This window comes from Indicator indicator, chromosome 9 (assembly GCF_027791375.1).
Source record: "Indicator indicator isolate 239-I01 chromosome 9, UM_Iind_1.1, whole genome shotgun sequence".
NCBI classification, from domain to species: Eukaryota; Metazoa; Chordata; class Aves; order Piciformes; family Indicatoridae; genus Indicator; species Indicator indicator.
This window is the reverse complement of record NC_072018.1, coordinates 31,533,578-31,560,883: the sequence shown is the minus strand read 5'-3', so window position 1 is coordinate 31,560,883 and position 27,306 is coordinate 31,533,578. Positions and strand designations below refer to the sequence as shown.

The following is a 27,306-nucleotide window of genomic DNA, read 5'->3' as shown; positions in this document are numbered from 1 at the left end:
TGTGAGGAAAGCAAGGGAAAAGGGAATCATTGACAAACCCTTAAAAGGTGCAGAATCAGCGTCCTGCTTTTAGCTGTCACCTCAAGAGACTGGCATGCAGGCAGGGGGGACAGAAGCTGGAGGCTTAGTTCACTCTGTAGCCTGGAGATGACTCAAGCCTGCAGCATCCCCTTTCCAACAGTGTTGACATGAGGCTGTGTTCCTAACCCAGTCTGCTGGCAGCCGGCCGTGCTGTGAGGCTGAGGAAATGTTTCCGGCTGCAGGGAGTTGAGTCTTGGTGTTATCCTCTCCGGGCCACCCTTTGAGCCAGCAGATGAGAGCCTTCCTGACATGCTCCTTGTCTCAGGAGATATTTAAGTGTTTAAGCACAACAGCCCCAGCACAGGAATCTGGGAGCTTTTTTTGTCTCCTCAGTTGGCTCAGGGTGGTTAATGGGTTCACCTTGATGCTTGATGGCCAAGGTCAAACCATTCCTTCACAGAGAGAAAAGAAGGGAATTGAACCTACAAGAAATTGTTTGAACCCACAGGAAGGGATTTGAACCCACAAAAAGAGGATTGAACCTACAAGAAGGGGTTTGAACCCACAGGAAGGGATTTGAACCCACAAAAAGATGGTTGAACCTACAAGAAAGGGTTTGAGCCCACAAAAAGGGATTTGAACCCACAAAAAGGGGGTTGAACCTACAAGAAAGGGTTTGAACCCACAGGAAGGGATTTGAACCCACAAGAAGGGATTGAACCTCAAGAAGGGTTTGACCCACAAAAAAGGGGGTTGAACCTACAAGAAAGGGTTTGAACCCACAGGAAGGGATTTGAACCCACAAAAAGGGGGTTGAACCTACAAGAAAGGGTTTGAGCCCACAAAAAGGGATTTGAACCCACAAAAAGATGGTTGAACCTACAAGAAAGGGTTTGAGCCCACAAAAAGGGATTTGAACCCACAAAAAGAGGGTTGAACCTGCAAGAAAGGGTTTGAACCCACAGGAAGGGATTTGAACCCACAAAAAGAGGATTGAACCTACAAGAAAGGGTTTGAACCCACAGGAAGGGATTTGAACCCACAAAAAGAGGATTGAACCTACAAGAAAGGGTTTGAACCCACAGGAAGGGATTTGAACCCACAAAAAGAGGATTGAACTTACAAGAAAGGGTTTGAACCCACAGGAAGGGATTTGAACCCACAAAAAGAGGATTGAACCTACAAGAAAGGGTTTGAACCCACAGGAAGGGATTTGAACCCACAAAAAGAGGATTGAACCTACAAGAAAGGGTTTGAACCCACAGGAAGGGATTTGAACCCACAAAAAGAGGATTGAACCTACAAGAAAGGGTTTGAACCCACAGGAAGGGATTTGAACCCACAAAAAGAGGTTTGAACCTACAAGAAAGGTTTTGAACCCACAGGAAGGGATTTGAACCCACAGGAAGGGATTTGAACCCACAAAAAGATGGTTGAACCTACAAGAAAGGGTTTGAGCCCACAAAAAGGGATTTGAACCCACAAAAAGAGGGTTGAACCTGCAAGAAAGGGTTTGAGCCCACAAAAAGGGATTTGAACCCACAAAAAGAGGATTGAACCTACAAGAAAGTGTTTGAACCCACAGGAAGGGATTTGAACCTACAAGAAAGGGTTTGAACCCACAGGAAGGGATTTGAACCCACAGAAAGAGGGTTGAACCTACAAGAAGGGGTCTGGACTCACCTGGGCGCTCTCTTGAATGGCAGGAGAGGGCAGACTGCTCCTAGTTGGGTGTTGAGGTCTGGGCTAACACAAGGGATGGTGCCTTGGAGGCAGAGGAAGATGGAAAACGAAATTATGAATCTTTTGGTGGCCTACACCTGTTCTTGGTGTTGGAGGGGCCCTCCTGTGTCTGCCTGCCATAGCTTACCTTCTATGGGGACTCAACTATCTGAAGTTTTAGATAAGGATTTGAGGGATTTACATCCTGAGGTGAGATGCTTAGAATCAGATGTAACTATTTGACCAGCCAGGGCTTAGCTTTGGAGGTAAAGGGCAATTTGAGTCAGATTCAGAGTTCGTAATGGAGTGGTTATATCAAATCCCAGCTCCCTAGGGTGGCATGTGTGATGCTGAGCTCTGTGATCTCATCTTTGTGGGCTGGACATCTCTCAAGGTCTTTTTGAACTGGGTGCTGATGGCAGGTCTCTCCTACATCTTCTCTACAAATGTAGGAGGTGACATATGCTATGTCCCACCATGTTTGAGGTCCTAACTCCTGTGAAGATCAAGGCAGGACTTGGAGGGGCAGGAGGACTAGAAGTGTCCAGATGCATCTGGGGACTGTGATTGCAAAAGTGCTTTTTGAACATGTGCACAGGTAGCTGTCACATCACAGAATCAAAGAATAGTAGAGATTGGAAGGGACCTCTGGAGATCCTCTAGTCCAGCCCCTGCTAGAACAGGTTCAGCTAGAGTAGGTTGCAGGGCAATTCCCCCAAGCTGTGGCAAACAGCAGGTGGGCAGCAGGTGACAGGGAGGACAGGTCACACGAACATGGGACAGTGTGCAAAGCAAGGTCTCAAAAGCAGGAGACTAATTGTGGCACTTCAGATAAGCTATGGAGATGTGGCTATGGAGAAACAGACAATGGGAGAGGGTTACCTACGGAGGAGTCAGGGAGGAAGAGCATTTGGGACTAGCAGTGAGATTCCTTGTAGCCAAAAGAGGACATCCCTTTGGTGCTCAGCTCAGCTGACTCCAGTGTACACCAGAGGGGTTTTTTTACTTCAATATATAACTGCAAACCCTGCAGCTGTATTTCCTTCAACTCCACAACGACCACAACATTTGCTCTACTCCTGTCTAATTGTATCAGCAACAGAGCAACCAGAAGGACCAGGGCAGTGATTGTCTCCCTGTGCTCAGCACTGGTGAGGCCACACCTCAAATACTGAGTTCAGTTTTAGGCCACTCAGTACAAGCAGACCATTGAGGTGATGGAGCATGTCCAAAGAAGGGCAACAAAGCTGAAGAAGGGTCTAGAGTCCTTCTCAACAATTGTAAAGGTCTTTTCCAGCCAAAACAATCCTGTGATTCTGTAAGAGCAGATGCCTGGAGTGCAGGAATCTCAATATGCAGTTGCACCACCTTTGACAGCCAGCTCTGCAGCACCTGACACACAGCCTGAGCTTACCCAACCACTCTGGCCACATGCCTGCCTTCTTGGGAGGAAAACTTCCATGTTCTCTATTGCCTGGGATCCTGGCCACACTTCGTGAAGTGAAATCATTTGTCCAGGAAGCAATGCTCTGCAAGATCAGAAAAGGCAAGGGGAAAACAGAGGAGCCAGGGCCAGGGCTTTGGAGCCAGTGTGCAATGCCAGCAGGGAAAGGTTGCATGTTTGCACTTCAAAGAGGCATTTGGGCAGCAAATGACACAGCTGCTGAATTATTCCACAGGAGAGGGAGGCAGGAGGGGAAAATCCATTCATTCATTACAGAAATCAATAGCCCCCACGTGCCTTCTAAGCTGGCCTTCCCCTGGAGAAGTGCAAGATGGAAGAGACCTCTATTGCTTTGCTGATGAGCGCAGAAAGTCTGTCTGGGCTCAGCCAGAGAAAGGTGCCCAAAGAGATTATTCTGTGGTGACTCCTGAGTCATGTTGAGATCGATGAGTTCAGCAGTGTATTGCTGCTTCTGGGATGTACCTCATCTAAGCATTTGCCATAGTCAATGTTAATGTAAATATCCCCACCACCACCACCACCCTGCTCCATGCAGTGCAGGGCAGCTGCCTGGGCTCCATCAGGCATGCAAGAGGTGCTGGCCTTTGGAGGTGTGGAAGCCTTTGGAGTAGCAGCAGGTGAAAGGAAGTGGGTGAGAATGAAAGGTTTCCTTTTCTTTTGTATTAGGCACACAGCTTGCACTTCAAAGAGGAGACAAGGAGCCCATCCAGCAGGGACAGGGAGACAAGGAGCTCCTGAATTGCCAGTTGAACTAGATGACCAGCCTGTAGAATCCCAGAGTCATTTACATTGGAAGAGACCTTTAAGATCAACAGCTCCAACTGTTAACCCAACACTGCCAAGTCTGCTGCTAAACCATGTCCCTCAGCATCACATCCATATATCTTTGAAATATGTCCAGGGATGGTGACACCAGCATTTCCCTGGGCAGCCTGTTCCAGGGTTTGACAACCCTTTCAGGAAAGAAATGATTTGTAATGTCCAACCTAAACTCTCTTGGCACAATTTGAGACTGTTTCCTCTTAACCTATTGCTTGTTACCTGGGAGAAGTGATCAACCTCCATCTCACTACAACCTCCTTTCAGGTAGTTGTAGAGAGTGAGAAGGTCTTCCCTGAGCCTCCTTTTCTCCAGACTAAACAACCCTGGTTTCTTCAGCTGCTCTTCATAAGGGTTGTACTCCAGACCTTCAGTGCCTGACTTTGGACCTTCTCCAGCACCTCGATGTCCTTCTTGTAGTAAGGGGCCCAGAACTGAACCCAGAATTCAAGGTGTGGCCTCATGAGTTCTGAGTACAAGGAGACAGTCACTGCCCTTGTAGGCTCCTTTCCAACTGAACTACTCTATTCTAGTCTAGTCTAGTCTAGTCTAGTTTAGTCTAGTCTAGTCTAGCCTAGCCTAGCCTAGTCATCTTCTCTAGTCTTCTGTTCTGTTCTATAACTACAAAACACCAACCCCCACACTGATTTCCCCCGCTAGCTCAGGGGCAGTCACTTAACCTCTCTGTCTCCATTTCTGCACTTAACTGTGCATGAACATCAGTCCCTTGGGCTGGGCTTCAGGATCCTGTACCTCACAGCCAGATGCTGTTCCCTGGTAGAAAGCTCCTGTGACCACATTTGTGTCACTTGGATAAACTGTCTGCTGGCATGAGAAGAAGACTCAGCTGTACCCAGAGGGTGGTGAAGCTAGAACATGGTCAGGTGGCTTCACTTTTATTAAGCTCCAAGCAGAAAGTGCCTTTTAAATTAGTTGGAGAAGAGGAAAAAAAAAAAGAGAAGAAAAATTACAGTAATGCTGGTTATTACTGTATCTGGGCTGCTGCTTCTCCTGAACACAACCACTAGAAAGTAGTCGTCTTTGTCATGTTATTTAGAGTCAGTCTTAATTAGGAGTTACCTATTAAATGAAACAGCTGCAAGCACAGTCACCCACAGACTCCTGCATAGCTTTGTTCTATTATATACTTACTGGGAGCCCCCAAGCCCCCACAAGCTGGAAGAAATACTGCAAGTAGGCAAAGCTGCTGGCAGGCTCGTGGTTAATGGCAGAGGTGGGAAGAGGCTTGTAAAATAACTGCAAGTGAAGCAGGGAAGGATGCTCATGTGAACTTCCCAAGCATGCTGAGGGGGAAAAGGGTGTTTCTGCAGGGATCAGCACAAATATGCTGAGGTAAGGGCTCCTAGACCTTCCAAAAGTGCTGTGTCTCCTCTCCTGATGGCTTACTACATCATTAATTGTAGAACCATAGAATGGTTTGAGTTTGGAAGGGGCCTTTAAAGGTCACCTAGCCCAGCTCCCATGCAGTGGGCAGGGACATCTTCAACTACATCAGGTTGTTCAGAGCCCTGTTCGACCTGACCTGGAATGTTTCCAGGCATGGGGCTTCTACCACGTCTCTGGGCAACTTGGGCAGTGTCTCACCACCTTCAGCAAAAAATATTTCTGCATCAATGTCTTACCCGAATTTCCACTCTTTTTGTTTAAAATCCTTGCCCCTTGTTCTGTTACAACAGACTCTGCTGAAAAAACAATTGTCCCAATCTTTCTTTCATCCTGAAAGTCCTTGTGGTCTTTGAAAAGCCATAGTGAAGGGATGGGAAGGTTTATTTAATTCTCTTGTGCCTGATGCCTGAAAAGCCCCAGGAGGGCGTAGCGCCCAAATGCAGCGTGCGGCGTGTGCGTGTTTGTGAGACTGCCGCTGCACTCCGAGCCCCCTTAAAGAACAGAGTACCTACAGGCTTTAAAAACCCACCAGCACATTTCTTCTGGCCAGGAATAGCTGATGAGTAATACAAAGCAGCAGAGGTAATAAATATTAAAGAGCTGGGAAATGTTGAAGTGCAGGGGCAGCAGAGCTGGCACGCTCTGCGCGGGTAGCGCGGAGCTCGTCTGCGTGCACCTCGCACAGGCATTGCTTTGTGTCACAGAAACAACCAGGTTGGAAAAGACCTCAGAGACCATCAAGTCCAACCTATAACCTAACACCTAACACCTCATGACAACTAAACCATGGCTCCAATTGTCACACCCTATCTTTTTTTGACCACCTCCAGGGATGATGACTCCACCACCTCCCTGGGCAGCCCATTCCACTGGCCAATGACTCTTTCTGTGAAGAAATTTCTCCTCACCCCAAGCCTGCATAGCTTTAGACTGTGTCCTCTTGTTCTGTTGCTGGTTGCCTGGGAGAAGAGACCAACCCCCACCTGTCTACAGCATCCTTTCCTGAAGGAGGAAATGTAAGAGGAAATGTTGTGATTTGTGGTAGTTTTAGGCTATGCCTTTAAATTCTTTTTTTCACGGCTCTTGAACAGAAAGAGTTAAAATGTAAATAAATCATTACTGGGTGTAAAAAGGAAAATAATGATAATTCCAAACAATCTCATTGGAGAGTTATCTACCATAAGATTTAGTTCCCACAACAATCTCTCTCTCTCTTCTCACTTCTTCACTCTGGGAGAGACTAACTTGCTTCTGCTTGACCTTGGCTGCATTGTTTTGGCTAAGTCTAACAAAAATGTCTCTCTGCTCCTTTCTCTTGTCCCTTTTGTACAAGGGGGTAAGGGAGAGGCAGGGATAGAGAAGCTGTTGTAGCTCCCCTGGTCTTTGACCAGGGAGGTCCTCGTGCTGTTCATTAATTGTAAATATTGTGAATACTGTATATTTTGTATATATCCATTGCATTCCATTGCAGATTGTACTTTTGCTTGTAAATATAGCTTCCATTTGCTTCCAGCTGGGCTGGCCTAGCAAATTTAATGTTGGGGGGAATTTTCAACCCACCACAGAAGTATTGTGTCTTTCAGGGAGCTTCTGATCTCATGACCCATCATGCTCTCCCAAGTAACAAGTGATAGGACAAGATGGAAGGGCTTCAAGGGGAGGTTTAGGCTGGACATGGGGAATGATTTCTTCACTGAAAGGGTTGTCAAGCCATGGAAAAGGCTGTCCAGGAAAGTGGTGGGGTCACCACTCCTGGAAGTATTTAAAAGCTGTGTAGGTGTGGTGCTGAGGGACATGGTTTAGTGATGGACTTGGCAGTGCTGGGTTAATGGCTGGACTCGATCTTAGAGCTCTCTTTCAACCAAAATGATTCTGTGATTCTATCCCTGGCCCCATCGCTTTTCCAGGCCTTTTATGGGTCCAAGCAATGGTTTTCTTGGTGTGATGTGTCTTGATCAGTGGAGACACTGCCAGCGGGTGGAAGGAGGTGCAACACCAAGCATCTGAGGAGCCTGTGTGGTGATGAGGTCTTCTTTCCCAGGAGACTGCCTGGCTATAAGGGTAGTTCATGAATGGCATCTGTCCTGGCCATCACAAAAGTTCTTTGGAGTTGAGGCATCAACTACTGCAAGCACTCTGTACTCCTCTCTGCCCCTCTGTAAGATGACTTTGGGTGATGGGAGTCAGATGCCGCTGCTGTGCTGGTGTTTCCTTCCAGTCTGCAGCTGATACCAAAGACTCCTGCTCCTCATGCCAGGCCCTGGAGAAAGACTCCTGCTCCAGGAAACTGGAGAAAGACCCTCCCCAATTATTCCTCCACCTGACTAGAGCCAAAATGGCCATGAAGACCTTTCTACCCACTTTTCCGGTCCCTCTGTATGAAGGTGCAGGCTGGATGAGGCCAAGTGTGGTGAGACGACAAGGGTTAAACTCTTTCCTGGCAGGCTGGGAGGACACTGTGTGGTTTCTCAGAGCCAGGGAGGAAGGCAGGCCCTTGATAATGTATGCACAGCTTCTGTGAAACTAAAAATAGCCAAGATCTGAGGCTGTTCTTCCAGGATTTCACAGGCACTCACCCAATTTTTAGCTCCTTCTTCTCGAAGGGATGGTGAAACGAAGGCGACAGGCTCAACCCTTGCACAAAGCCACTGCGTCGGAGCCTTGCTCAGGGAGCTGGGGATGTGCTGCTGAACACATAGTCCCAAGTCTGTGATGGTCCATTGCAAGGACGGGGTGGACCCCCAGCGTTCCTCATTGCTGCAGAGCAGCACCCAGAGGGTTTGCTGATCTTGGGGAGCCCTGAAGCTTTGCTCTACAGCAGTGTGTGCCGGGAAGGGGATGCAAGTGGAAGGGAGAGCCTGCTTCAGCCAGCGGCAAGCCTGCGATTCTCACTCTGACAGCTCTGCAGCAGGCAGAGGCTTTTTTCAACCCCACCAGATCCTCAGGAATCAGCCTCCTTTTTCATACACGGGGTTCTGTCACCCTAAACTCCTCCAGGTTGGTGTTATTATGGTGTACCATTAAAAGAGCCCCTCTTACTGGCAGAGTCTCTCCTGGAACATCCACTTCCTCAGCTCTACAAAGCCACTGTCCATGGGAGTTAGGAGAGGCCTTGCTGTACAGAAATGTCTTGTTTAGTGATTTCAGATCCTGCTTCTATCTTCCTTATTCCCTTTCTCTTCCTCTTTGGGAATGGAGAGGGGATAATAGCATCTGCCATTTGTCTGGTGGTTGACCCTGCACTAACCCTTGACATATCATGACCCTGAATACTCACATTTTGGAAGCCCTCAGGCATTTCTCTGGGTTTGCCCTGGAACTACCCATGCTTGGAGCCAAGTCCATGCCAAGACAAGTCCATCAAAAGACCTCTGCTTACTTTCAAGTCCTTTGGCTGCACCTCTTCCTGTAGGGCTTACTGGACTTGGACCTCTTTTGTTTCCAAAAGTAGAGCCCTGACATTAAACCCTATTAACTCAGAGCTGACACAAAACCGGAGTCTGAGTTCAGCTTCTTTCTTTCTTTCTTTCTTTCTGTGTGAAGCTATTTAACAGCTTTGATTTAAAACAGAAGGCTTTGCCGGAGGCGACAGCACTAGGTGTTGGAGTAGACTCCAAGTAAATAAGTATGTGTAAAATAGCAAATGGTCTGGGACTTTAAGTATTCATAACTAATTTGGGAGGAATCTGTGATAAAAGAGGGCATTTGGCTCACTGCTAGGATGCAAGACCATCCCACATGTGATAGATGCTGTGACATGTTTCTGCAGCACCCATCACTTCAGTGTCCTCTCTAGCATCCCCTGCTACCTTGCCCACTGCTTTACACAGGATGGAGAGGCTTCCCTCATGAAAGTAAAAAAAGGGCTGGTGCTGGAGAGGTCTTCAGAGTATTTTTCTGGTTTAGGACTCACAAAAGCATTGACACCAACAACATATTTGGCAAGTAAAAACATAAACGTCATTTCTACAAGCCTGGCTTGAAACTGTAGTAGCTCCTGCTACGAAGCTATTCTCTGACTCTATTGATTTACTAAGCAAAGATCTGGAGATGTCAGGACTCCAGGAATTTGGAGAATTGTCACAAATGTGAATCCCAGAAACATCCTCCAGACTGAGCAACATGGGTACAAGCAGCTCACGCATTTTTGTCTCTGGAGCCTCAGCTGCATTGATGTCCTTGCCCTAGTTTTCTGCCCCATGCATCTGCAGGAGGTTATGACCCTGGTATGTGTCAGCAGGGTGAAATACACACCTGCAGCCCTGCCATGTGGTCCCACAGGACCAAATATCTAACCCACCCATCAGTGAAAAGGGAATTGAACAAAAATGCTGCACGATGCTCTGGTGAGGCTACACCTCAAATACTGGGTTCAGTTTTGGGCCCCTTGCTGCAAGAAGAACATTGAGGTGTGTCCAGAGAAGGGCAATAAAGCTGGTGAAGGGTCTATAGAACAAGTGTTATGAGGAGTGACTGAGGGAATTGGATTTGTTTAGCCTGGAGAAAAGGAGGCTGAGGGGAGACCTTCTTGTTCTCTACAACTACCTGAAAGGAGGCTATAGTAAGGTGGAGGTCAGTCTCTTCTCCCCAGTAAAAAGTGATAGGACAAGAGGAAACAGCCTCAAGTTGCACCAAGCTTAGGTTAGAGATAAGAACAATTTCTTCTCAGAAAGGGTTGTCATGCCCTGAAACAGGCTGCCTGGGGAAGTGGTGGAGTCATCATCCCTGGAGGGATTTAAAAGTTGTGTAGTTGTGGTACTGAGGGACATGGTTTTGTGGTGAACTTGGCAGTGCTGGGTTACTAGTTGGGCTTGATGATCTTGAAGGTCTCTTCCAACCTAAAGGAGTCTATGTTTCTATGATTCTATACCCCATTGGGCTGGCATTGTAACCAAAGCAGTAACTTTAGAGTTAGCTGGGAGCATTATTCTGAAATTATCAGACACAGCTCCCTGTTTTGTGTATCAGAGCTCCCTAATTATCAGCCAGAAGTTAAATCAGCCTGCAAACATCAAAGCTGGAGGAATTAGATCCCCAAAATCCTGCAGCATCATTATTTTGTTGTGTCTCTCCATCCAATAGATAGAATTGACTCATTTCAAGGAGAGGTTGATTTGTAGACTTTCTTTAAATAGTGAAAATGATCTCAAGCTGAAAATCATTTCTGCAATGGCCATGGTTAATTGCTGGAACAGGTTGCTTGGGGAGGTTGTGGAGTCTCCATCCTTGGAGATTTTCAAAACTCAGCTGCACAAGGCTATGACCAACCTTTTCTAACTTCAAAGTTAGAGGGGAGGCTTTCTCCAGAGATCTCTAGAGGTCCCTTCCAACCTAAATTAGTCTATCACTTTCTGATATGATCCTCCCCAATGTACAGTTTGTGAAATAGATCAGATGCCTCTTAGATCGTTGGTATGTAGTAAAGCAGTCTGTGCTTTAAAAGAGTTTTAAACTGACTTAGAATATGAAATGGCTGTTTTCTCCTGTGCAGCAGAAGCCTGGCATTGTCTTTCTTTCTAGCAGATATTTCCATTGGAAAATTATAACAGATTTAGTGATATGTGTTTGATATAGCATATGAGAAAGTGGATTAAAGGAACTGACCCAGGAAGTGGTGGAGTCATAAGTGCGGAATTGGAGGACATAAGGAACAATTTCTTCTCAGCAAAGCCCTGAAACAGGCTGCCTGGGGAACTGGTGGAGTCATCATCCCTGGAGGGATTTAAAAGTTGTGTAGTTGTGGTACTTAGGGATATGGTTTAATGGTGCCTTGGCAGTGCCATGCTAACAGTTGGACTCAATGATCTTGAAGATCTCTTTCAAACAAAACAACTCTGTGATTTTATGAAGGGTTTGAGCACTGCTCATGTAGTCCTGTGAGAAACCCTTCCTTGCTTTTGAGATGACAGGTGATCTTTCCCACTTTAGCAACAATTCCCAGAATGAGGTTTGGGCCCAACACAGCTGGAAGAGTTGTAAGCAAATCCTGCACACCCTTTGAGGATTTGAATCATAGAATCATAGAGTGGTCCAGGCCAGAAGGGACCTCCAAAGGTCATCCAGTCTGACCTCCCCACAGTCAGCAGGGACATCCCCAACTAGATCAGGCTGCCCACGGCCTCCTCGAGCCTCAGCTTGAATATCTCTAGGGAAAGGACCTCAACTAGCTCCCTGGGCCACCAGTTCCAGTGTTCCACCACCCTCATAGTGAAGAACTTCTTCCTGATATCCAATCTAAATCTGCTCTTCTCTAGTTTGAAGCCATTGCCCTTTGTCCTGTCAATGCAGGCCTTTGGAAACAGTCTCTCTCCATCCTTCCTGTACCCCCTTCAGGTACTGGCAGGCTGCTATTAGGTCTCCCTGGAGCCTCTTCTTCTCCAGGCTGAACACCCCCAGCTCCCTCAGCCTGTCCTCACAGCAGAGCTGCTCCAACCTCCTGATCATTCTCATGGCCCTCCTCTGGACCCTATCCATCAGGTCCGTGTCCTTCCTATATAGAGGGCTCCAGACCTGTACACAGCACTCCAGGTGAGGTCTCACCAGAGCAGAGCAAAGTGTCAGAATCACCTCTCTGGATGTGATGGCAATGCAGTCCAGGAACCATTCCCTGGAGGTGGTGTGGATGCAGCCTCTTGCTCTGGAGGAATTTGATGCCATGGAAGCAGGCAGATGAAGCTGTGGTATATCAGCACCTGGATGGGGCCCAACAGTTACTACTTTGATACTCAAATTAGGAACAATAATTATCCATCTGCGAATCCTTATCGCTAACTTGCAACATTATAGCAGAGGAAGAAAAAAAATAAAATCACTAACAAATGTTGATATTGAGCACGTTAATTGTGATGGCAACTGTGTTTGATTTTTGATTTTTTTTAATAAACAGCATTTTACTTTTCATGCTCCCCTGTTGCATGCATCTTCTATTCCTTTTGTATCTGTTAGAATGAAAATAATTCATTAAAATTAAAAAAAAAAAAAACAGGCCAAAGCCACAGCTGGTGTAAATTGCTAGAGCCCTGTGGATGCCAGCTTGCTCCAGCTGAGATCTGGCCTTACATAACCTCACTTTAAGGGTACAATTCAGGCAGCCTCCTCTGCAAACCATCCAGCCGAGCCATTACGCATGTCCTCATTTCCTCCTTTCCAAGGAGTTGGCTTTTAAACTGTAAACACCCTCCAGTGCATAAGGATAATGGCCCCTTGCAAGAGTGAGCAGGAGTGCCTGTGAAGGAGACAGCAGGAAGCTGAACCACCAGCTGAATAATGTGACCCATCCCAGCCCTTTTCTTCCAGGATTGAGCACCAGGGAGAAGGTTGGTGCCTCAGGATGGAGATGGAGATGATGCCCATCCATATGGTATGCATTACTACCATGGCATCTCAAGCATCACCATGCTCCTGTAGTGCCAAGACAAAGCAAAGTTGTCTGGAGAGGAGCAGAGAAGGTTAATGTGATGCTGGGAAGGGAGTTGTGCCTGTTGTCCTTCTGGTCATGATGAGCTCTGCTCATCCAAAGGGCCATGTAAGGGGCTGCAGGTGTAAGTGAACTAACTCAGCTTACTCAGCAGAGTTAATTTTTTGAGCTTCTTTCTCTAGAGGCTTGTTTCTGGCTTCTCTAAGCAGGTTCTGCCATTTTTCAAGTCAGAGTTTGCTTCTTTGAAGGCAGGTGTTGGTTGTGCTTGGTCAAAATGTTTTCCAACCTGGATTGTTGGAGATGGACTGAGTACCTCAAATTCTATTCCTTTCCATCTTTCCACATATATCTGCTAGTGAGCTAGCATGCTCATGGGCACTGTAACTTTATCATGCTGCTAAACTGTTAGTAGAATCACTAGCTTAGTCAAGGCTTACTAGCACTCTCCCAATGGACCACAGAATCATGAAATTGTTTTGACTGGAAGAGACCTTTAAGATCATCAAGTCCAACAGTTAACCCAACGCTGTCAAGGTGCACTAAACCACATCCCTCAGCACCACATCTACATGGCTTCTACATACCTCCAGGGATAGAATCATGGTCATAGTCTGGGCAGGGTTCAGGACTCTGTAGGGGCCAGGGATCCTTCCAAATACTGAGAATGAAGGCAGCTGCCTGGTTTTAGAGGATGAGAGAGTTCGTTTCTAAGTCTTGGTCCATTGGCCTCAGGAAAAGGGATCGAGCCTCGGTCCTTTGTTGACTATTGTAGACACAGTCTGAGATTCCTGACCTTGGTCAGCTTGTGGTTGTGTGGGACAGGACTCTTATCTTCTCAAAACATAGCCCAGGGCCTGTACTGGCTTGCCTTTCTGTGCTCCTGCAGCCTCTTTACATATCAGCATCCTCTTCATTTCAAGCCTGCCTGTTGCCTGAGGCATCCTCCCATACTTTCTGCTCCTGATACTCAGAGCCGCCTCTGTACATTGAATGGTGCCAAGGCACAGGCACGATTCTGTTCACCCTCTTAAACTGTCAGCTCAAGCTCTGGCAATTTTGGCCAAGGCCAACTAGCATGGACACAGTCATATGGAGTCGAGTCATGTTAGCTTGCCAAGGACAATGGCTGGTCTTCACTCTGCTTGGTTTAATGGTGCAGACACAGCCTCTGACTCCATAATCCTATCTCTGGACTTTTCTGCTCCAGTGCACACTGAGACAGCTAAAGAGCCTCTACCATCTGCACGAAGCACCTTTGTCCATGGCATTCAGAGCGCTGGGGATTTTTTAGAGCAGAGCCATCTCTTCTTCTCCCTCTTGGTGGCATCTTGGGGCTGTCTCCAAAGGCCACATTTGTGGAGCCAGTGGCTTTGGCTCCTTCAAAACATGCTTTGGTGCAGGGACAGCAATGACTTTGCTCCATGCACTTTGTGTGTTACTGCAACACACATAGTAAATAAGCATGAGGGTAATTGTACCAACAGGAATTCTGGGAACCCTGCCAGGACAGAGAGGACAGTCAATCCTTTATGCATTTACAGAGAATCACCCCAAATCCTCCCCCTCCCAACCCCAAATTAGTTCTATCTCTTCAAGCTATGATGGGACTTAGAACTAAAAATATATGCGTGCACACAAATGCACACATTAGAAGATAAAAATAGCCAGCATTCAAAAAAAAAAAAAAAAAAAAAGAAAAAGCCCAAAGTTAGGCTCCTGTATCCAAAATTAAGCTCTTAAATAAATAAATTAGCCTGATTTTCAAAAGCACAAAGCAGTGAATGGCTTTCACTGACATAAGAGGAAGCATCGTGTTGCTAAAGATTGAAGACCAGCCCTGAATATGGATTTGAAAGGCTAATTATAGAATCCTGCTTGCTACCAGCTTGACCGAGAGCAACAAATTCCAGGTGAAATGACATTGATTTTTTTCTTCTTTTTTTTTCCTTCAGAGCTTGTCTACACTTAACCAGTGTTAGTAAAGGTAGGGGGGAAAAAAGCCCTCAAAGAAGTAAACAAAATACCACAAAAGAAATAGGTATAGTGGAATAAAACTGTTTACACCAATGCTGTGCATTTGGTTTGGGAAATAGTGTTGGGCACTCTAAGTGTTACATCTGGGTGAGCTTTTATATTGATTAATTGGGTATTTACTAGTTGTTGAAAGCCTACCAGGTAGAAAACCTCCTTTTCCAAGTTATTCTTGCACTTTCTCTACTGAAAACTCAGAATCAGCTGGCATGGATTTTTACTCCCCTCTTTCCTCTCTCTTTCAGCTTTGGGTCTGAAGAATGCTAAAGAGAGAGCACCATGGTTTTGCACGGACCAAAGAGAGAATGCAAAGGGAAGATCACTTCCCTTTAGCTGCAAATGGTCCTCGGAGCTGTTTTGCTCACACATGATTAATGTGGAAGGCTGTGACCTTCCTCTGGCCAATATTATGCCCAGGGATTCCTGAGATGGTAGTTGAGTAGGGACAGATCTGTCCTGTTGGGTCTTCCAGCACAGATCAAAGTGGGCAGGGATGAGTTTTATGGTTTCAAGGAAGTATGTCATAGACTCATTGAATCATAAAATGTTTTGGGTTGGAAGGGATATTTAAAGGTCATCTAGTCCAGCCTCTCTGCAATGAGCAGGGACATCATCAATTAGATTGGTTTGCTCAAAGCCTGGAATGGTTCCAGGGATGGAGCTTCTACCACATCTCTGGGTAACCTGTGTCAGTTTCACCACCCTCAGTGTAAAACATTTCTTCCTTCTATCTAGCCTGAATCTCCCCTCATTTAGTTTTAGACCATCACCCCTTGTCCTGTCACAACAGGCCCTGCTGAAAAGTCTGTCCCCATTATTCTTACAGCCCCCCTTTAAGTACTGAAAAGCCACAGTAAGTTCTCCCCATGTCCATCCTGGTTTGGAGATGTATCATTAGGTGGAGTGGTGCTCCACTCACAGGTCTGTGTTGTGTTGTTTAGAAGCTGGGGAACAGCACTGGAAGATCTGTGTGCTGATACCAGAAGGCTCTGGGGGAGGCCTTTTGGTGATCAGTTTCCCCATCTATGGATGGGGCACATTACAAAAGACCTTTGCAAAAGGCTGTGGGCTCAGTAGTCAAGAGAATTCAGTGTTATTGTCATTGCTGTTGTTCTGGCCATTAATGGAGGCAAGACCAGAGCATTTTATTAATCCAATCTACTTTTAGGTCCTTTTATGCATGCTGCCTCCATAGATAGGAGGCATGTCCTCTTGCTGTGGCCAGTTAGATGCATTCATGCTTAAACTGTGCGGATGGTGGTGAATCACAGGGTGATGGAATGCTTTGGGTTGGAAGGGACCTTTAAAAGTTATCTAGCCCAGCTCCCCTGCAGTGAGAATGGACACATTCAACTAGATCAGGTTGCTCAGTGCCCCATCAACCTGACCTGGGATGTCTCCAGAGATGGGGCATCTACCACCTCTCTGTGAAACCTGTGCCAGTGTCTAACCACCCTCAGTGTGGACAAAAAAGCTTTAGAAATTGTAAAAAATCCCTAGAGATCAAGGATAAATCATTGCAGGAAGTGATGTCCATTCTGTTAGCTTCTTCTTAATCTTTTTGTGTGACTCAGTGACATTGTTATAGTTTGGTTCTGCCAATCCAGAATGCGTGGAAAAGTAGAGATGGTCTTAAAAGTAACCCAGAACTGGTAGGGACAGCAGTGCAGAAGAGGAGAGCTCTATAAAACGTGAGCTGTGAGAAGGGACTGAAAGAAATGAGCTGATGTTGTGGTGTTAGGTCGTAGGCTGGACTTGGTGATCTCAGAGGTCTTTTCTTGCTTCAATAACTCTGTGATTCTGGGATTCTGTGAAATAGGGGATTTTTAGTCTGGAGAAAGGAAAGGTTTACATGGTAACTATGTGCAAACTGGTAAAAGACTGCTGCAGGGTGAAAATGAATTAATTCTTCTCCTTGTGCATGGCTGAGATGATGATAAATTACTTCTTAACCTTCAGAAGTAGAGTTTAGTTTTCATGTACTAGCAGGAGCAGGAGCTCCTTGGAAGGGGAAGCCATGCAAGACTACAGGACAGATTTGGTGACTATCTCCCTGGACAGAGTTTGGCAGAAGTGATGCTGCCTTTGCCCACGGACAGCACTTCATGGACAACACTACTGTGGTTTTCAGTGGCCCTGTGTCACTCATATTATAAAAAAGAGCTGCCAGATCATTTCTTCTGCTTTCTCTGTGAGCCATCACAGCTCACTCTCCCCAGCTTTGCCTTTCCAGCTGAGCTACGTTGTTTAATTTCTTGCACGTGTGAGAGGAAGGCAGAATTCCTGTGTCATCCTGCAGCTTCTGGGGCTGAAGTCTTTCAGAGTAGTGCCAGAACAGGCAGTGGCCTTGGGTGTGTTGGGGAGTGGGAAGAGGAGAGCAAGTGGGTCCGTGGGCATTTCCACCACACTCGAGCTCTGCTGGGGATGTCATGCCAGTGCCACCAGTGTCGTGTGACTGGTGGATCATTTTCTCGAGTGCCGAGCCCCATCTGGTGGCTTTCCGGTGTCATTTTTTATGTCCTTGTGTCTTTCGGGATTTTTCTTCTATGCTTGTGATCTGTGAACGGAAAGGAAGAACAAGACACTTGCCCTGCAAAGCTGGCTCTGCTTCTGTCCCAGCTCCCTAGGCCTGGGAATAATTTGGAGATGCAGAGGCCGTCAAGGCTTGTGTCCTTTCTTCCTGCTCTTCCTTGCTGTGCAATCTCACCCTGAGCTGCAAGGAATGATCTAATCGTTTTGGCCAACCCCCAGTTGGTGCTGTGTGCCCCTCCCTCCCAGAGCCTCCAGAAGGCACTGTCAGGCTGGCATCTGAGGTGAGACAGATGAACAGTCTTGTCAGGTGATGTTTCTATCCAGTGACGAGCTCAGATGACCAGCTTTAGAGTCGATGTGAGGTGAAATGTTTCTCATCCCACACTTCAGAGCACAAGGCTACAACCGTTGCATAGGATGAGAAGAAAGAAGACCCAAAACTAGATCACAGATCACAGGATGTTAGGGGTTGGAAGGGACCTCCAAAGGTCATCAAGTCCAACCTCCCTGCCAGGACCATAGAATCTAGCACAGGTCCCAGAGGAACACATCCAGACAGGTCCTGAAAGTCTCCAGAGAAGGATACGCCACAACCTCCCTGGGCAGCCTGTTCCAGTGCTCTGTGACCCTCACAGTGAAGAAGTTCCTCCTCATGTTGAGGTGGAACCTCCTGTGCTGTAGTTTTTATCCATTGATAGCAGCAAGCATTAGGAAGGACCCTTTTAGGGGGTGCTTCCTTTCTAAATGCCATGAATCCTGTCATGTGGGAGCCCCTGGTGCTACCCTGACTTGATCAAGTCCATTTACAAAGGTTAGCCAAAGGTTCCCTAAAGGGAAGCGGTGTCCCTAGGGTGAGGTGTGCAGGTCTGCTTACAAGTCTAGTATGGAAACAGAGGCAGTGATAGACAAGTAGTACCTGTCCATGCATGAGACAACTTTTTCCAGTCCAACATTGCCCAAGGTCTCAATAACTGACCAGTAGCAAGCTATGGCCTTTTGCTTTTGTGGGTCACACATTCTGAAGGTGAAAGTAGCGTCTTGTTGCTCCACCTATGATGAAATAGGGTTAGATCTCTGGAGTCTGTGAGGGAAGCTCCTTATTAGAGTGCTGAAGAGAGTCAGATGATCTGTCAAACCACCTCCAAGTGTTACAACCAGTATTTGTCAAGTAACTTCGCAACATGAAAACAAAGTGAGGGAGTTGTTTTCTTGTGCAAATGTTTCATAAGCATTTCCCCCTACACTTCACATTTGGGTGATGTAAGTCAAAAGTTTCCCACTCTTGCAATATAAAAGTGTTCCTCAGATCTTGCAGGAAACACTATTAGAACTGTGCCTACTACAGATTCCCTTTCCCTCAAACAACTGGCCCACAGCCCCATCCTCCCCAGGTTCTGCTGCAGTGATAGGATGAAGGGCAATGGGTTCAAACTAGAGAGGAGCAGATTTAGATTGGAAGTTAGGAACAAATTCTTTACCATGAGGGTAGTGGAACACTGGAACAGCTTGCCCAGGGAGCTGGTTGAGGCCCCATCCCTGGAGATATTCAAGGTCAGGATTACTCAGAAGCAACCGGATTGAGTTGAGGATGGCCCTGCTTACTGCAAAGGGGGTTGGACCAGATGACCTTTGGAGATTCCTTCCAACCCAGACCATGATTGTGTATTTCTATGTTTATATCATTCTATTATTCTGTTTCTATGATTCCATCATTCTATGATTCTATGATTGGATGGTTCTATGATTCCATGATTCCATGATTCTAGGATTCCATGATTCTAGGATTCTATGTTTCTATGATTCTATGATTCTGTTTCTATGATTCTATGATTCCATGATTCCATAATTCTATGATTCCATAATTCTGTTTCTATGATTCTATGATTCTGTTTCTATGATTCTATGATTCCATGATTCCACGATTCCACAATTCTATGATTCCATAATTCTGTTTCTATGATTCTATGATTCTGTTTCTATGATTCGATGATTCTGTTTCTATGATTCTACGATTCCATGATTCCATAATTCTATGATTCTATGGTTCTATGATTCCATGATTCCATGATTCTATGACTCTATGATTCCATGATTCTATATTTCTATGATTCTGTGATTCTGTTTCTACGATTCAATGATTCCACGATTCCGTGATTCTATGATTATATGACTCCACAATTCCATGATTCTATGTTTCTATGATTCTGTTTCCATGATCCTATGATTCTGTGACACATGCCAAAGCCTCACCCTCAGCTTCCCCCCCTGTTTCCTGCAGATATATCCGCACTATGTACCTGGGGATCCAGAGCCAGCGGCGGAAGGAACACCAGCGGCGTTTCTACTGGGCTATGATGTACGAATATGCAGACGTAAACATGTTGCGCCTCCTGGAGACTTTCCTCGAGAGCGCCCCTCAACTGGTGCTACAGCTCTGCATAATGATCCAAAAGAACCGTGCAGAAACTTTACCATGTAAGTGGGCCCCTCCTCTCCCCCTCCCCAGCCTCCTGGCTTCCCCCCCCCCACCCTCCCCTCTGCTCAACCTGGCATGTAAGGGGCTGCCACTTGGGACAAATCTCATTCCAGCTCCGCACTGTGTTCTCTGGGTAAAACTTCTGCTTGTTCTGCTGAGAAAATAAAACAGTGTCGATGAAAAGATGAGATTCAGCTCTTCCACACTCGATTTTCTCTAAAGAAATGATGATTCTATCAAGAGGAGGCAAGGGTCACCATCGGTGTACCACCTAGCACTGTGCAATCACAACCATTCCCTGCCTCAGCTTCCCTCCTTACACAAGTAGGATGATAAAGCTGGCCAGATTTCAGCTTGTGTGGAGAAGACAAATGGTTCAATGCCTGTGCAATGCTCTGATGGTGTGAAGTGTAGTTTGTGAAGGGATTTTTTTTAATACCTGAACACTTGTAGGACCTTTCCTGAAGAGGGCCCAGAAATTCAGGTGTAGTCATTGGTACCATGGTTTTCAGCAAGTCAAAGAAACGAGAGTGGGAAAGGCAGTGGAGGGGGTTGTGTGGGAACAGAGATGTTGTAGTACAGGTATCATTGCACAGAAATGATGAGCAGAGGTGTAGAAGCAACCACGGAGAGGAGGTTGCTAATTCTGATGTCCTTTGCTGCAGTGATGTCCCAAGTATGGGACTTCCCCCCTAGTTGAGAGGCAAATGGGCAACCTGGTCTAGTTGGGGATGTCCCTGCTGACTGCAGGGAGGTTGGACTGGATGACCTTTGGAGGTCCCTTCTGGCCTGGACCATTCTATGATTCTATGAAATGCATCTGTCCCAGCCCTGGAGTGAGCAGCTCTACCAGCCAATGATTCATGGGTCATCAGCTTGAGGGGGAATTGTCCTTTTCAGCAACCAACAGGGGTATCATCTGATGAGCTGCTGGGTTTTTCAGCCCCTGCTTATTTCTCATACAGCAGGGATGACACTCAGCTTCCCAAGGATGGCCTGATTGTGGCCATTAGTGACAGACCTGGAGACTTTCTGGGATCTGAGACTGGAACTAGAACTGGGCAGTTCTTAAATTTTGCTGGTTGGATCAAGGTCACCACTCTCTACAGCACCAGGAAGTCAGACTGCTCTCCTCTTCCTCCATATTTCAAGCATGTCCATCACAGTTGGTTACAGGGGCCGCCTTTCTCCTGTTTATGCAGTGTTTTTCTGAAACCTCTCATCACAAGCTCTCCAGGTCTCCAAATTGCTGACATGATGAACATGCCTTTCTACAATTCCTGCTAGAACAACTCTCATTTGCCAGAACTCTTTCCCCTGCCACTTCAACATTATTAACCCTGCTGCAAATGTCTAAACTGTAACCTGAGAGCCTTGCCCGGGGCGTTATGCAGATTGCTGGACCGGCTGCAGAAAGCTCTGGGTGAAGTTTGCTGGCCTCTTGTTGTGCTGCAAGTCAGACCACACGGCCGAATAATCCCTCTAGGCTTTCAAAGCTGTGCCTCTTTCAGTTTGCCACTTCCAGGCATGGCTGCCTAATCCACTGAACAAGCTGCATCATTTTCCAACCCCCTCCCTTCTCCAGCTATGCAGTTCCTCCGTTCCTCCAGCACACCGAGCAGGCTGTGCTCTCTTCCAAGGCAGCGCACGTCCCCGCCTGCCTCCCCGAGCCCTGGAGGGCTCTTTGCCTGCCACACTCCAGCAGCCGAACTCTACGGGTCCCCAGTGCACCTTCCCCCTGCCTCCCCCCTTGCCCGTGCCAGAGATGCGGTCGAGCACCTCGGGGCTGCGTGCTGAGCGGCGGCTGGTGGATACAAGCAGCAGAGCTTGCTCAGTGCTCCTGTCTCAGATGCAAGGTTTCCTAGAGCTCCTCCATGCCCCGTTCAGTGCTTCTGTCTTCCCTCCCCACCCCTTCCTCCTCCTGGCCACTACGTAATTATGTAAAAGGAAATTAAATGCTGAGAGGAGCTGTTATGAAAGGGAGTGTCAGAGATTTCCCTTAAAGCAGGCAGAAATCAGAGGAAGATGGATACTGTAAGGAAAGCAGTCCATTTAAAACCCAAATCAAGTCACTCCTAGCTCATGGTGTCTGGGTGAATGTGGCTTGCCACACGAAGAGGCCAGTTCTGCCTCTAAACAGGAACATTAGCAGCTGCAGCACCGAGGGATGCACACTGGCAAGACAGCCCACAGCAGGGCTTATAAACCCAGGTACAGCCTGTGCTGATGTGTCCAGACTCCAGCTCTCTCCATATGGCTCACACAGTCCCTTATGAACTCATTTAGTGCTAGAACAAGGTCAATTTACCATTTTGTGTAGCATAAAACCCCCCTTTCTACAGAGCCCAGTCCTCCCTGCTCATAAGATTGCAATGCCAAGCCCAGTGCAGGAATCCAGCCCAAGCTTCAGTGTTCTCCAAATTAGTCAGCTAAAGTCTCTTCCTATTTAAGGAGTCATAGAAAGGGAGTTACTGGGATCACTCTCAGGAAGTTTTGCTTTTTTCTCCTAGTTCCTGTGTTAATGTAGCCATTCAGGTAAGAAGAGTAAAGACACTGGAGGTCTCTACTTCAACCCAGAGCATCTCTTCCAGAGGTGTTTAGGAACGCAGTGACAGAAAGTGTTATCTTGCCTGTTGTGAGTGAGTAGAGGAACACTGCAAGGACTGATGGAAGGAGATGCAATCAGGCTACTGCTTCAATTCCTGGTTTCCATATCTATTGGGTGGGTGGAAGAAAGAAAAGCCTCATCATGACTTAGAAGATGTGACCTGGCAGTGCATCCAAAACACCATGGCCAGCAGGTCAAGGTAGGGGGTTCTGCCCCTCTACTCTACTGAAGCCCCCACCTACAGTGCTGTATACACCTCTGGGACTTCCAGCATAAGATGGACATAGACCTGGTAAAGCAAGGCCAGAGGAGGGCCAGAAATATCATCAGAGGGCTGAAAAATCTCTGCTATAAAGAAAGGCTGAGAGAGTTGGGGTGGTTCAGGCTGGAGAGGAGAAGACTCCAGGGAGACATTATTGTACCCTTTCAGTACCTAATGTGGACATACTGGAAAGATGGGGAGGGACTTTTTACAAGAGCACTTAGCGATGGAACAGGGAGCAAGGACTTTAAGCTGAAAGAGGAGAGATTTAGATTAGATGTAAGGAAGAAGTTCTTAACTGTAGGGGTGGTGAAACACTGAAACAGCTTTCCCAGAGATGCCTCATCCCTGGATGTGTGCAAGACCAGGTTGAATGGGGCTTTGAACAGCTTGCTCTAGGTGAAGGTGTCTCTCAGGGGTTAGGGCTTAACTAAAACTAGGACAGCGTCCCTGACTATGCCAGGGAGAGTTGGGACTAGCTGATATTTAAGGTCCTTTCCAACCCAACCCATTCTGTGATTCTACCCTGAGAGGTACTTTTTAGAATGGGTTGGCTAGAATCTGTGTTCATTGCTCCTTCAGTGCTCACAGACAACATCAGTTTCACTAATGGGCCCATGCTCACCCAAGACATCTCCTGCACGGTCTGACACTACCAGCAGCAGCTCAAATATCAACCTAAGTAAAGCTTGGGACAACAACCTTGGGATTTCATCAAGTTCAGGATACATTCCTTCATAATGTCTCAAGCACAAGGCAGACCAGATCCCAGCTTAGGTGCTATTGCCCCCTGACTTGGGAAGAGTAGAAAATAGCACAGAGACAAAGGAGGTAAGAACTTGGTGTACTCTGTCAAGTGAGCAGATCTGACCTGGATGGTGCACACTCCTGGAGCTGGAGTACTTTGTGCTGTAGCTGCTGGGACAAATGGGTTGATGTCAGCTTCTGAATATTTATATGGAAGGAGCCCTTTGTGAGCAATTCATCTGCTCCATCCACAGCTGTATGGCTCCAAAACAAAGTCAGTGGAAAAGGAGGGAGGAAGCATGCCTCCAAAACAGGAACAAGTCTGTGCCCAAAGTGGCTGAAGGAGGTGAGATGAGATGCTCACATTCCACCAGCACATTTCTCAAGGGAATCTAGACAAAAGCTACATGATTCATTTAGATCTACCCTTAAGGTTAGGCAAAAGGAGGTGATGGGACACTGAAAAGGATGCAGCCCTGTCCTTCACTCACCTTAATTGTCCTGGAGATTTAGGAGAGGATGGGATGAAAGAGTATTAATCTGTCTCAGGTTCTAGGGAAGCACTGGTTACAGGACCTCCCCTGTTTCAAATAGCACGGTGTATTTGCAGGAGGAAATGAGAATCATAGAATCCTTTGGCTTGGAAGAGAGCTTTAAGATCAAACCTAACCATTAACTCAGCATTGCCAGTTCCACCCCTAAACCATGTCCCTCAGGACCACATCTACACATCTTCTGAAGTCCTCCAAAGATGGTGACTCCATCACTGCCCTGGGCAGCCTTTTCCAGGGCTTGCCAGCCCTTTTGGAGAAGAATCTTTTCCTCATGTCCAACCTAAACCTCTTGTGATGCAACTTAAGGCTGTTTCCTCTTGTTGTTTTGCTTATTACTTGGAGAAAGAGACTGACCCCCACCACACCACAGCCTCCTTTCTGGAAGTGGTACAGAGTGAGGTCTCCCCTCAGCCTCCTTTTTCTCCAGGCTAAACAACCCCAGTTCCCTCAGCTGCTCCTCACAAGACTTGTGCTCTAGACCCTTCACCAACTTTGTTGCCTTTCTTTAGGCACACTCTAGCACTTCAACGTCCTTCTTGGAGTGAAGAGCCCAGAACTGAACCCAACATTTGAGGTGCAGCCTCACCAGTGCTGAGTACAGGGGGACAACCACTTCCCCACTCCTGCTGGCTGCATGATATTAACAACAGCAACAACAACAAAAGCCCAGCAGCCCAGATCTTCATTTCATAATCACTCCTAGACGATTATCTAGCTCACTTTGTGCAGAATAAACCATCATTAACACTCTTCACCCTGCAGAGGTGCCTATTCCTCTGCACTGAATGGAAAGGAGCAGATATTACCAGCTTAAAGGAGACACCCAACTTCTGAGCAGTTGGTGAGGTGAGAGGGATTCGAGTTTTTTGGCATAAATCTCCTCTTAAAGAGGTTTCCTTTCACTTAATTTTTTTTCACGTGGCTACTTTAAGACTTAATGAGATTTTGCAGAACCTCTAACACCCTTCCCACTCATGTCACGAGTCCTTTACACATCACTTTTGCTGGGAATTTGCCTGCATGAGGCTGCAGTTTCCACTCCCTCCCTCCCCCCCCACCCAGAAAAAAAGAAAAAGTGCTGTCTGTCCACCCAGGCTGTGCCTGTCTCCTCTATAACCCTGCTGGGGATCTGAAAGAGATTTGCAGTGTAAGCCCTTCATTATGCAAAGTCCTGTTGAAATCTCAGGGATTTTGTGAGGTGTCTGCACTCCCTCCAGCCTGCAATAAGTAGTCTGAAGCTGCTCGTATATTTAAGGAAAAAGCACTGTTAACTTCAGTTTTTCTGGGGGGCTTCTCTTTTCTTAACAGAGTAATTCCTTTTTTAGGCACTAAAAGGGATTTGAGACATCCCAGCTACAGGTGTGTGTTGGCTGCAGTTTTCTTGGTAGCACTCACAAATGGTGTAGCCAAATCTTCTTCCCTCTATCAATGTCCTATCTGTTTTATCATGTCCTCACTTTTTTCTGTACCATGTCTGGGGGACAGAATCACAGAACAGTAGAGGTTGGAAGGGACCTTTGGGGATTGCCTAGTTCAACCTCTCTGCTAAAGCAGGCTCCCTCAGAGCAGGTTGTCCAGGATTGTGGCCAGGTGGGTTTGGAATTACTTCAGAGAAGGAGACTCCACAACTTTGCTTAGCAGCCTGTTCCAGTGCTCCAGCATCCTCACAGGAAAGAACTTTTTCCTCCTGTTCAGATGGAACTTCCTGTGTTTCAGTTTGTGCCTGCTACCACTTATCCTGTCTCTGGGCACCACTGAAAAGTGACTTCATCCCCTTGAAACCTGCTCTTTAGATATTGATAAACATTGGTAAGGTCCCCTCTCAGTCTTCTCCATGCTAAACAGCCTCGGGTCTCTCAGCATCATCAGAGAGATGCTCCAGTCCCTTCATCATCTTCAGAGGCCTCCAGTGGACTCTCTCTTGAGCTGGGGAGCCCAGGGCTGGATCCAGTACTCCCAGTGTGCCATTAACTAGGGCAGAATAGAGGGAGAGAAGGAACTCCCTCAACCTGCTGGTCACATTCTTCTTAATGCACCATTAAGACATTTGTGGTCAGGGCTTGCCCTTTTGCCCTTTTTCCCCAGAGCACTCTGTTTTTCTGTGTCACTTAGGTTAGAAAACTTGACTGGTCTTTGCAGGGTATTGGAAGATGAGAAGCAGAGATGGGCTAGCTCTTGTCCTCGCTGCCCAGAGAAGGCATGCCCAGTCAAGATGAGTGGGTTTGGGATGAGTCAACCTCAAGTTTAACATTTCTGCACCTGAGTGAGAGGTTTCCTGTGGGGGTGATAATGATTAAGTCTAACGTGGAGATAAATTTCTCAAGTTAATTTTCCCCTGATGACAGGCTGATAGTTAACCAAGAGTATGCTGTGAATAATGGATAGACTGAGAACTACACACTACCTGAAATGTTTTCCTGGGGTAGGAAATCTCCCAATGCACCACATCTTGTGCCGGAATGATTTGGGATCTAAAAACAAAGCCATATCTGAAGGACCACAAATGAGTGGATTACTTCTTACTCAGTCTTCTTCCCACTCAGGCCTCAAAGGTCAAAGTAATCTTCTTAGCTTGGCCAACCAAGTTAGAAAGGAAAGTTTCAGCCTTTGGTTGCCCAAGTATACGATTTTCAAATGTGATCAACAGTGGCCTGAAAGTAATTGAAGAAACTAAAATTCCCATGGCTGCACTGAAAGTGGAGATTTGAAAGTTCACCCTACAAATAGCACTGCTACCCTTGAAGGAACACTAGAAGTTAGTGCAAGGTTCTTCATGCTGGCCTAAGCCAAGCAGTTACCTTCACTGGAGAGCCCAGCAGACATGACACCAGCAATGGGCATCCATCCTCACCCCTGCTGCCCTGGTAACATGGGCCTGACGTGGTGTTGGCTTGAACCAGATAAATCTGAGACAAAAAAATCCCCGAGGGCTGATTAGGAGTGAGTACAGAACAAAGGCTGTTCTCAGCAGGCAGCTGGACCGGGCCACATTTGTATGGCAAGAGATGGGGTATGAATGGGGCCAGGATGTGCCTTCTGGCTACAGGGCTGGAGGACATTCCTTGCAAATACCTGGTTCTTGGTAGAGGTGCAGCCAGAGAGGGCTATGGGTGGGAGATGTCACAGTGTGTAGGGGAAAGTGCTTGTTGTGGGGTGTTGCCTGTTTCCCACAAGTGTCTTTCCATTTGGCTGCAACTGAATACACACATTCCAGCAGTGCTCCAACAGGAACCCGAAATTCAAGT

General features: G+C 46.8%; 1 protein-coding gene across 2 annotated transcripts in view; it reads left to right on the top strand.

Moving 5' to 3' along the window:
- The window catches only part of XKR6 (XK related 6), a 229,799-nt gene that overhangs the window by 183,668 nt on the left and 18,825 nt on the right, over nt 1–27,306 (top strand). For both annotated transcript variants that reach the window (XM_054383679.1, XM_054383678.1), the window contains one exon: nt 19,693–19,889. In XM_054383679.1, coding sequence (XP_054239654.1) covers nt 19,693–19,889 — 197 coding nt within the window. The remainder of the gene's footprint in view (nt 1–19,692; nt 19,890–27,306) is intronic.